This window comes from Budorcas taxicolor, chromosome X (assembly GCF_023091745.1).
Source record: "Budorcas taxicolor isolate Tak-1 chromosome X, Takin1.1, whole genome shotgun sequence".
NCBI classification, from domain to species: Eukaryota; Metazoa; Chordata; class Mammalia; order Artiodactyla; family Bovidae; genus Budorcas; species Budorcas taxicolor.
In genome coordinates this window covers 79,808,825-79,820,936 of record NC_068935.1, presented here as the reverse complement: position 1 = coordinate 79,820,936, position 12,112 = coordinate 79,808,825, and the positions used below count along the sequence as shown (strand labels likewise).

General features: G+C 39.8%; 1 protein-coding gene across 1 annotated transcript in view; it reads left to right on the top strand.

Moving 5' to 3' along the window:
* Positions 1–12,112, top strand: part of KIF4A (kinesin family member 4A) — a 132,658-nt gene that overhangs the window by 58,483 nt on the left and 62,063 nt on the right. Inside the window, exon 9 of the mRNA XM_052663055.1 lies at positions 3,500–3,561. Within this exon, the coding sequence (XP_052519015.1) occupies positions 3,500–3,561 (62 nt within the window). The remainder of the gene's footprint in view (positions 1–3,499; positions 3,562–12,112) is intronic.

Sequence of the window (12,112 nt, the reverse complement as noted above, 5' to 3'; positions counted from 1 at the left end):
GTTTTTATGAGGGTTAAATGAGTTAATACATATAAAGCACTTAGAACAGTGCCAGACATATAGCATGTCTGCAAAGGTCTTGAGTTAGGAATGAGTATAGTGCATTTGAAGACTATTGTTGCTAGAGTGGAGAGAGCAAGGAACAGGTAATCAGACTGGATTACCAGTTTCCCCCTATCAAACAACCTTGTTCCCTGTAAATGCTTTAGAAATCTGTGTTGTTGTTGTTTAGTTACTAAGTCATGTCTGACTCTTTGCAACCCTATGGACTGTAGCCCACCAGGCTCCTCTGTCCATAGGATTCTCCAGGCAAAATATTGGAGTGGGTTGCCATTTACTTTCAATCAGAGGCCTGATTGAAGCCTCATGTACTATGTTAAAAATGATTTTAAGCTAGGTGGCAGCATTAATAATTTACAATTTTGAAAGATGGTATGGCTGCTGTGCACAAATAGATTATGGTGGAGCAAAAATATACTCATGGAGGCCACTTAAGAAGTTACTGCAATGGTCCAAGAGAAAGAAAAGTGGTGGCTTGGACTTGGGGTGGTGGTGGTGATAGAAAGAAGAGACCAGTGGGTTAGATAAGGATAGATTATGGTGGAGCAAAAATATACTAATGGAGGCCACTTAAGAAGTTACGGCAATGGTCCAAGAGAAAGAAAAGTGGTGGCTTGGACTTGGGGTGGTGGTAGTGATAGAAAGAAGTGACCAGTGGGTTAGATAAGGGGGTGAAGGTATGACACCCAGCTTTCTGCCATGTGAAACTGCATATTCACTGAACCAGAATACACTAGAGAAAAACCAGGTTTGGGACAGCAGACAACTAAGTGGAAATATTAAGTAGATAGTTCAGTATAAAGGTTCTAAATTCAAAAAAGTTGAGAAGATCCCCTGGAGAAGGAAATGGCAATCGCTTGAAATCACATGGACAGAGGAGCCTGGTGGGCTACAGTTCATGAGTTCGCAAATGACATGACTGAGCGACTAACACTTTCAATAATAGTAATACTCATTTCCCAGTATTATTTATTAATAATGTTAATATTTCCCAGTAGTAATAGTCCCCTCAGGGCTGATTTGAGGACTTAATGAGACATTATGTCTAAACCATCTTCCATGGTGTCTGGCTCCAGGGGCTAGACTCAGGCCTTAAAGAAGTTCCCTTTGTTTCAGATTTCCTGTCTCACCTTGACATGGTTCAGAAAAACCCTTTTATATTCATTATTTAATTTTATCATCATAATATGCCAATGAACACAGCAGGTATCTTTATCCCCATTTTAAGACACTAGGGTCTAAGAAATGAATATGGTGGTTCAGGGCAAGCTGACAGGAACCAGGTCACCTGATAGCCAGCCCTTGACTTTTCCCACTATCTCTCCCCAATGGAGTGGTAGTGGCTTTTCAAGGAACAAAAAAGTTCTTCTCCCTGCAATTGGATGTAAGCCTTACTTGCAGGTTGCAAGGGAGAGAGCTGGATTGGAGGGAGCAGCACTCCCCTACCAGCAGTTCCTTCACTGATGGCCAGCAAATCGTCCCTAAGCTTTTTGCCTGAAGGCTCCTGTTGATAAAATGGAAGTAAAATATCAGTTTCCCCCTATCAAACAACCTTGTTCCCTGTAAATGCTTTAGAAATCTGTGTTGTTGTTTAGTTACTAAGCCATGTCTGACTCTTTGCAACCCTATGGACTGTAGCCCACCAGGCTCCTCTGTCCATAGGATTCTCCAGGCAAAATATTGGAGTGGGTTGCCGTTTCCTTCTTCAGGGGATCTTCCCAACCCAGGGACTGAACCCATGGCTTCTGCATTGTGGGCTGATTCTTTACTGCTGAGCCACCAGGGAAGCCCAGAGAAATCTGTGTGGATCAAATGAAATTACATGTGTAGTCATGCTTTAGAAATAATGATGTGATAGTAAATGTAAAATACTAGTGTTCTTGCATTTTAAAAGTTCTAAATTCAGAAAAATCTGTGTTTGAGATAAATTTGGGAGTCACCAGTTTTTATTAATAAATGGTAATTGAAACTATAGGCAGAGAGCTTTGAGGAACTTTATCACCTAAAAGACAATTGGAGCAAAGATGAACTAAGAAATTGACTAGAAGATCAGCTTGAAAAATAGAAGGAAAAGCAGGAAAGTGTGGTGTCTGGTAACCCAAATGCTACCAAACAGTCAAATAAAATGAAGACTAAAAAATGCCCATGGGATATAGTGACATGCAGATCATTGGTGACATTATCCAAAGTTATTTCAGTGGAATGTTGTGGGCACAGATCAGATTAGAATAAGTTAAAGAGCAAGTGAGAGAAGAGCAAAGGAAATGGAGGCAGTGGGTGTAGACTATTCTCTTAAACTTTATGAAGAACAGAAATCCAGCAAAAAGTGATAGGAAGCGGGATTAGGGGAGGTGCTGTTAAAATGGTAGAGACTTGAACGTGTTTTAATCTTAATAGGAAGGATACTGTAAAAAGAGAGAAGTCACATATATAGAAGAGAGAGGGGATAACAAATAGAGTAAGATTTATCAGAAGGCAAGAAGAGTTGGGATCCAAAACTCAAGCAGAACAGCTTCTCTTTTGTCATAAGAGGGAATGGAGACAATGATTACAGGTGCACTCTGGTTTAAGATCCATCCCCACAAAGCCTCCTTTAGACTATTGTGGGATTTTATTAATTTGCTTCTTCTCAGAACCCTAAAGTACTCAAGTGTACTTGATGACTTAGCATTTTCTGTCTTGTGTTATTTCCTACTTTTTCAGGCCTTAGTCTTGTCTTCATCAACTAGATTGTAAACTAGATAATAAACAACAAGAGTTTATTTTGTACCCCCCCCCACATTGCCTAGCTCAGTGCTAAGTCTGATTAAAAAAAAAAACAGAATAGAGGCTCAATAAACTCATGAAGATGCTTAGAGATGACATCTTCTAAGTACTAGTTACTCATGTAGTGCTGATTGTCTTTTTATCATTGAATCATCAACCATGTTGCTTTCTGTAATACCTAAGATATGCCTTAGATTTCATAGGCATCAAGTAAAATTCAGTTCAGCTCAGTCGTGTCTGACTCTTTGCGACCCCATGGACTGCAACATGCCAGGCCTCCCTGTCCATCACCAACTCCCAGAGTTTACCCAAACTCATGTCCATTGAGTCGATGATGTCATCTCATTCTCTGTCATCCCCTTCTCCTCTCACCTTCAATCTTTGCCAGCATCAGGGTCTTTTCCAATGAGGCAGTTCTTCACATCAGGTGGCCAAAGTATTGGAGTTTCAGCTTCAACATCAGTCCTTCCAGTGAACATTCAGGACTGATCTCCTTTAGGATGGATTGGTTGGATATCCTTGCAGTCCAAGGGACTGTCAAAAGTCTTCTCCAACACCACAGTTCAAAAGCATCAAGTAAAATTACCCTACTGCTAATCATGATAATTTTGCTGAGTAGGGATAAGTAGTTTTGATTGATAACTAGCTGACTATTTTTCTTTGCCTTTTCCAGGTCCAGCAGCTACAGGTTTTGTTGCTACAAGCCCATGGAGGTACCCTGCCTGGATCTATAAAGTAAGAGCCATAGACTAATTTTAAATGTATATTCTAACAGAGCCTTTTTCTCCTCATAGTTGTTTCCCCCCTGATATTCTAAAGTTTCTGATAGCACTTGGTGTTAAGGTAGGGATCTTAACAAACTTGCTGTCCATTTAGGACTTAGCTAGTTAGCTTTGAGACAACCTGATAAGATAGAAAAAGCATGGGTTCTGGCCTCAGAAATGTATTAATTGGAATCCTACTGTGAGAAAGAGCTATTTTTCTCCTCCTACCACTTATTTATCTGATTATGTATTTATAGCCATATAGACCCATGGGTATTTATTTTATTCTATGCATTAACACCCAATACTATCATCATTTGTTTTATATCTTGTTTTATTTTTTGTTTCTTGTCCACTAGGAACACCTTCAGAGTAGCTCTTGTATTCTTTAGCACACTGTCAAGTTTTTAAGCATTTCCACCAGATGTTGTATTTTCCCTGCCTCAGCTCTGAAATCAATCATATGTCTAAGGAGCCCTGTTTTTTCTTTTAGTTGGAAAATGGTACTTAGAAACATATCTGGGCATTAGGTGTGCTCATTATTACTGGGATATCACTACTTCTAGGCCCTCTCAGTGAGTAGAGCTAGGAAATATCTGTATGTACAGTAACCCACACATATATCTATATTTTTATATCTATCTAACTGTATATATGTTAAAAACCATGATTTTAGACTGATACCTGTGATTCCAGTCTAACATTACAGGGTTTATTTTAATCTTCCCACTCTTTATTTATAACTTCTTTCTCCAGCAGTGAAAAACCAGCTCTCATTATCTGCATTCTATTTACTTACTAGTTCATTTCTAGTAGACACATAAAATAATTTTGGAATTGCTAGCCCATACCCCTGTGAGAAAGACTTTTAGTGACTAGATTATAGCATATATGTACAGTTCTTTTTGTCTTTAGACTTTAAAGTATCCAGGCAAGATACTGTTTCCCAAAGTTACTGTTTGTATTCCATTGTGGATCCCCCTACATCTTGCTTGGTTGGTTTTAATTGTTTATATTTGAGGCATATGAAGAGTATGTGAAGCATTATTGATGGTCTAAGAGTCAGGGTTTTACAAAAAGTTATACTCAGAGCAGAGAAATGCAAATCAAAATTGCAATGAGATATCACCATACACCTTGTCAGGATGGCTACTATTGAAAAAAAAAAAACAGAAAATAACAAATGTTGGAAAGGATGCAAGGAGAGTGTGGAGAAATTACAACCTTTGTACATTGTTGAATGGATTGTAAAATGGTTTAACTGCTATGGAAAGCAGTATGGAGGTAGCTCAAAAAATTAAAAATAGAACTACTATATGATCCAGCAATCCCACTTCTGGGTATATATCTTAAAGAAAGTAAACAGGGTCTCAAAGAGATATTTGCTTACCCACCTACTCATAATAGATCCCATGGACAGAAGAGCCTGATGGGCTGCAGTCCACGGAGTCACAAAAGAATTGGACATGACTTAGCGACTAAGCAACAATATATACATACAACAAAATGTTGTTGTTGTTGTTGTTGTTATCATTCAGTCTCTCAGTCATGTCTGACTCTGTGACCCCATGAACTGCAGCACACCAGGTTTCTCTGTCCTTCACTATCTCCCAGAGTTTGCTCAAACTCATGTCCATTGAGTTGCTATGCCATCCAACCATCTCATCCTCTGTTCCCTCCTCCTCCTCCTGCCCTCGATCTGTCCCAATATCATTCAGCCTTTAAAAGGAAGGAAATCCTGTCACATGTTACAACATGAATGAAACTTTAGGACATTATGTAAGTAAAACAATCAAGTCACAAAAAGACAAATACTGTATGATTCCACTTATATAAGGAATTTAAAGTAGTCAAATTCACAGAAATGAAGAGTAGCATGGTGGTTACCAAGGGCTAGGGGAGGGCCAAAAGGGGAGTTATTATTTAATGGGTATATAATTTGAGTTTTACAAGATGAAACATTTCTAGAGATCTGTTTCACAGCAATGTAAATATACTTAATGCTACTCAACTGTACACTTAAAAGCAGTTAAGATGACACGTTTTATATTATATGTTTTTTGCTGTACTGTGCTGTGCTCAGTCACTTCAGTCGTGTCTGACTCTTTGTGACCTACAGACTGTAGCCCTCCAGGCTCCTCTGTTCATGAGATTCTCCAGGCGACAATACTGGAGTGGGTTGCCGTGCCCTCCTCCAGGGGATATTCCTGACCCAGGAATCGAACCTGTATCTCCAGTGTCTCTTACATTATAGGCAGGTTCTTTACCACTGAGCCACCTGGGAAGCCCATGTGTTTTTTTACCACAATATAAAAAAAGAAAAAACCTACAAGAGAACTAGAAAAAAATACAAAGTTCTCTGCATACAGGTGAAGGTAAAGAGCATGCTATGAATAAAAGCAGTGACAGAAACTAAAAGAATAGACCAGGGATGGAGAGTTGCTGTTGAATGGGTATGGAGTTTCAGTTTTACAAGAAGAAAAAGTTATGGAGAGTCATTGCACAACAGTGTAAATATACTAACACTATTGAACTGTACACTTTAAAATGTACATACAACAAAGTGTTGTGTTAAGATGGTAAATTTTATGCTATGCTTTTTACCACAATGTTTTATTTTTAAAGAAAAATATATGCATACTCAGAGAAGTGTTCCTGTTTGTCCCTGCTATCCTGTCCCCATTCCACCCTTATTTCCACTTCTTTACCACCACATTCTCCTAACCCCTGTATTTAATCAGTCTCTTTAGTTTCTTCCTATATTTCTTTTGTACAAATGAGCGGTTGCTTGCGTATGATTTCATATCCCCTTCTTTCTCATATGAATGGTAGTACACTATAAATATACTTTGTGGCTTTGCTTTTTTCAGTATTTTCTAAAAGTCATTTATCAGTTCATAGAAGTCTTCCTCATTCTTTTTTGTACAGCTCCATGGTACTCTTACTGTGTATATGTGCCATACATAGTAATTCACCTTCTCTCCTGTGTATGGGCATTTAGGTTGTTTCCAATATTTTGCAATTACAGACATGCTGCAGTGAATAACCTTTTATATGTATATTTTGTTCCTTTTTCTTTTTTTCCTTATTAGCTGCACCGAGTCTTAGTTGCAGCATGGGTGGTCTTTAGTTGTGGCATGTGAACTCTTAGCTGTGGCATGTGGGATCTAGTTCCCTGACCAGGGATAGAACTCAGACCCCCTCTATTGAGAGTGTGGAATCTTAGCCATTGAACCACCAGGGAAGTCCCTGCATATATTTTCATATTGTTAGTTTTCTTCAGAGTAGGTTTCTAGGAATGGGATTGCTGGGGCAAAAGGTAAGTGCATGTGTGGTTTTGTTAGATATTGCCACATTCCCTTCCAGGATTATACCCATTTGTATTCCCAACAGCAGTGTGTAAGAGTGCTTTTTTCCCCACAGCCTCGCCAGTAGAATGTGTTGTCATATATTTTCAATTTTTGCTAATCTGATACAAGAGAAATTCTATCTCAGTGTTGTTTTAATTTGCATTTCTTTAATCATGAATGAATTTTAGCTTTTTTTCCCAAATGTTTCAGGGCCACTTTTATCTCTTTTTCTGGTAAACTGTCTGTTCATGTGTCCCATTTTTTATTGGGTTTTTGGATCCATTGGTCCTTTTTTAAAAAAATGTGATTGCTCCTGCTAAGTCACATCAATCGTGTCTGACTCTGTGCAACCCCATAGATGGCAGCCCACCAGGCTCCCGTCCCTGCGATTCTCCAGGCCATAATACTGGAGTGGGTTGCCATTTCCTCCTCCAGTGCATGAAAGTGAAAAGTAAAAGTGAAATCACTCAGTCGTGTCCAACTCTTCGCGACCCCATAGACTGTAGCCTACCAGGCTCCTCCGTCCAAGGGATTTCCCAGGCAAGAGTACTAGAGTGGGTTGCCATTGCCTTCTTCGAAAAATGTGATTAAATATGCATAAAAAATTTAGCCATTTTAAGTATACAGTTCATTGGCATTAAGTATATTCACAATATTGAGCAATCAGCAGCACCATCCATTCCCCAAACTTTTTTCTTTCATCTTGCAAAACCAAAACTGTACCCATTAAAAAACAACTCCTTGTTTCCCCTTCTCTCCAGCCCCTGGCAATCATAATTCTACTTTTATTGATTACTCTAAGTACCTCATATGAATGGAATAATAATTGTATTGTTTGTCCTTTAGTGACTGTTTCACTTAGCATGATGTCTTCAAGTTTCATCCATGTTGTAGTATGTGTGAGGATTTCCTTCCTCTTTTTAAAATATTTATTTATTTATTTATTTGGCTGCTGCTGCTGCTGCTGCTAAGTCGCTTCAGTCGTGTCTGACTCTGTGCGACCCCGTAGACGGAAGCCCACCAGGCTCCCCCGTCCTTGGGATTCTCCAGGCAAGAACACTGGAGCGGGTTGCCATTTCCTCCAGTGCATGAAAGTGAAAAGTGAAAGTGAAGTCGCTCAGTCGTGTCCAACTCCTAGCGACCCCATGGACTGCAGCCTGCCAGGCTCCTCCATCCATGGGATTTTCCAGGCAAGAGTACTGGAGTGGGGTGCCATTTATTTGGCTGAGTCGTGTCTTAGTTGCAGCATGGGGGATCTTTGTTGTGTCATGCAGGATCTTTCATTGTGGTGCACAAGTCTGTGCACAAGTCTGGTTGTGGCACACGGGCTCAGTAGTTGCAGCACATGGGTTCTGTAGTTGTGGTGCATGGGCTTAGTTGCTCTGAGGAGTGTGGGATCTTAGTTCCCCAACCAGGGATCAAACCATGTCCCCTGCATTGCAAGGCAGATTCTTTTTATTTTATTATTATGTTGGCTGTGCTGGATCTTTGTTGCTCTGCATGGGCTTTCTCTAGTTGAGGCAAGCGGGTAGAAGCTACTCTTCATTGCAGGGGCACAGGCTTCTTATTGTGGCGGCTCTTCTTGTGGAACACAGGCTCTAGGCATGTGGGCTTCAGTAGTTACAGCACAAGGGCTCAGTAGTTGTAGCACATGGGCTCAGTTGCTCCCTAGCATGTAGAATCTTCCCAATTCAGTTCAGTTCAGTTCAGTTGCTTAGTTGTGTCTGACTCTGCAACCCCATGGACTGCAGCACGCCAGACTTCCCCGTCCATCACCAACTCCCAGAACTTGCTCAAACTCATGTCCATCGAGTAGGTAGTGCCATCCAACCATCACGTCCTCTGTCGTCCCTTTCTCCTCCCACCTTCAATCTTTTCCAGCATCAGGGTCTTTTCCAATGAGGCAGTTCTTCACATCAGGCGGCTAAAGTATTGGAGCTTCAGCTTCAGCATTAGTCCTTCCAATGAATTTTAAAAGGAAGTCAGGACTGATTTCCTTTGGGATGGACTGCTTGGATCTCCTTGCAGTCCAAGGAACTCTCAAAAGTCTTCTCCAACACCACAGTTCAAAAGCATCAATTCTTTGGCGCTCAGCTTTCTTTAGAGTCCAACTCTCACATCCATACATGACTATTGGAAAAACCATAGCTTTGACTATACAGACCTTTGTCGGCAAAGTAATGTCTCTGCTTTTCAATATGCTCTTTAGGTTGGTCTTAGCTTTTCCTCCAAGGAGCGTGCATCTTTTAATTTCATGGCTGCAGTCACCATCTCCAGTGATTTTGGAGCCCAAAAAACTAAAGTCTCTCACTGTTTTCATTGTTTCCCCATCTGTTTGCCAGTGAAGTGATGGGACTGGATGCCATAATCTTCGTTTTTTGAATATTGAATTTTAAGCCAACTTTTTCACTCTCCTCTTTCACTTTCATCAAGAGGCTCTTTAGTTCTTTGCTTCCTACGATAAGGGTGGTGTCATCTGCATATCTGAGGTTCTTGATAATTCTCCTAACAATCTTAATTCCAGCTTGTGCTTCATCCAGCCCAGCATTTCTCATGATGTACTCTGCATAGAAGTTAAATAAGCAGTACATACAGCCTTGACGTACTCCTTTCCCAATTTGGAAACTGTCTGTTGTTCCATGTCCGATTCTAACTGTTGCTTCTTGACCTGCATACAGATTTCTCAAGAGGCAGGTAAGGTGGTCTGGTATTCCCATCTCTTTAAGAATTTTCCACAGTTTGTCGTGATCCACACAGTCAAAGGCTTTGGTGTAGTCAATAAAGCAGAAGCAGATGTTTTTCTGGAACTCTCTTGCTTTTTCTGTGATCCAACAGATGTTGACAATTTGATCTCTGGTTCCTCTGCCTTTTCTAAATCCAGCTAGAACATCTGGAAGTTCTTTGTTCAAGTACTGTTGAAGCCTGGCTTGGAGAATTCTGAGCATTAATTTGCTAGCATGTGAGATGAGTGCAGTTGTGCAGTAGTTGGAACAGTCTTTGGCATTGTTTTTCTTTGGGATTGGAATGAAAACTGACCTTTTCCAGTCCTGTGGTCACTGCGGAGTTTTCCAAATTCGCTGGCATATTGAGTGCAGCACTTTACAGCATTATCTTTTAGGATTTGAAAGAGCTCAACTGGAATTCCATCACCTCCACTAGCTTTGTTCGTAGTATTGCTTCCTAAGGCCCACTTGACTTTGCATTCCAGGATGTCTGGCTCTAGGTGAGTGATCACCATCATGGTTACCTGAGTCATGAAGATCTTTTTTGTATAGTTCTTCTGTGTATTCTTGCCACCTCTTCTTAATATCTTCTGCTTCTATTAGGTCCATACCATCTCTGTCCTTTATTATGCCCATCTTTGCATGAAATGTTCCCTTGGTGTCTCTAATTTTCTTGAAGAGATCTCTAGTCTTTCCCATTCTATTGTAATCTTCCCAGACCGAGGGTCAAAGCCATATCTCCTGCATTGGCAGGAGGATTCTTCTCCACTCCACCACCAGGGAAGTCTACAAGGTGGATTCTTACCTACTGAACCACCAGGGAAGTCCCAGAATTTTGTTCCGCTTAAAGGCTGAATAGTATTCCATTGTATGTATATACCACATGTTGTGTATCCCTTCATGTGTCAATGGAGATGGGTTGCTTCTACCTCTTGAGTATTGTGAATAATGTTTCTATGAACATGGGTATGCAAGTAACTCTGCTTTCAGTTTTTTGGGTATATACCCAGAAGTGGAATAGCTGGATCATATATTTATTCTATTTTTTATTTTTTATTAAACTTCCACACCCTTTTCCATAGTGGCTACACTATTTTACATTCCTCCAGAAGTGCACAAATGTTGATTTCTCCACATCCTTGCCAGTACTTGGTATTTTCTTTCTTTCTTTCTTTCTTTTTATGATAACCGCCCTAATTTTGGCCCTTATTTTCAATAGTTCTTTTTATATTAGTGGTATTAGTCTTTTGTCTGTAGTGTGTGTCACAAATATTTTCTCCTAATTTGTTTTGTACTTTGTTCCTGGTTTTTTTGAATCATGCAAAAAAAATAAATTTTTATGTAGTAAAAGTTTTTATTGCCTCTGGATTTTTTTTAACCTCTAGATTTATTGAGATATAGTTTATATACTATTAAATCCATTCACTTTAAGTATACAGTTTGATGGGTTTTTTTTTTTCACTTTTTATTTATTTATTAATCTATTTTTTGGCTGCACTTGGTCTCCTTGCTTTGCACAGGCTTTTTTCTCTAGTTGTGGCGAGCTGGGGCTACTCTTTGTTGTGGTGTGAGGGCTCCACATCACCATGGCTTCTCTTATGGAGCACAGGCTCTGGGCTCAGGGGTTTCAGTAGTTGCAGCACACAGGCTTAGTTGCTCGGCAGCATGTGGAATCTTCCTGGACCAGGGATTGAACCCGTGTCCCCTGCATTGGCAGGCACATTCTTATCCACTGCGCCACCAGGGAAGTCCCAATTCAGTGGTTTTTAGTAAATTTACAGAGTTGTGTAGCTATCACCACAATCCAATTTTGGAACATTTCTGTCACTCCAAAAAGATCCTTTGTGCCAGTTGTAGTCACTTCTATTCCCACTCCCAAACCCAGGCAATCACTAATCTGCTTTCTATAAGATTTGCCTATTATGGACATTTCATATATGTGGAATCTTGCTGTATGTGAACTTTTTATCTGATTTCTTTGACCTATAATATTTCTGAGATTATCAGTACTTCATACCTTTTCATTGTTAAATAGTACTCTGTTGTCTGGATATACCACATTTTGTCTATCAGTTTCCCAGTTGATGAACTTTCGGGTTGTTTCAACTTTGGGGCTATTAGCAATTATGCTGCCATGAACATTCAATTGCAAATTTTTGTATGGATATATGCTTTTTATTGGGAAGGTACAAGTGGAATTTCGGGGTCACATAAACTTTTAGAGAAACTGCCAAACCATTTTCCAAAGTGGCTACATTGTTTTTAATGTTCTCCTCATGTTTCTGAATTTTGATTCATAGTTAGAAAGCCTTTCCCTATGCCAAGATTAAAGAGGAATTCACCCATGTTTTCTTCTAGTAGTTATGTTGCTTTTATTTTGTACATTTCATTTTTCCATTTGGAGTTTGGTGTGAACCTATTTTATTTTAGTTTCCTTATTTTTCAATAA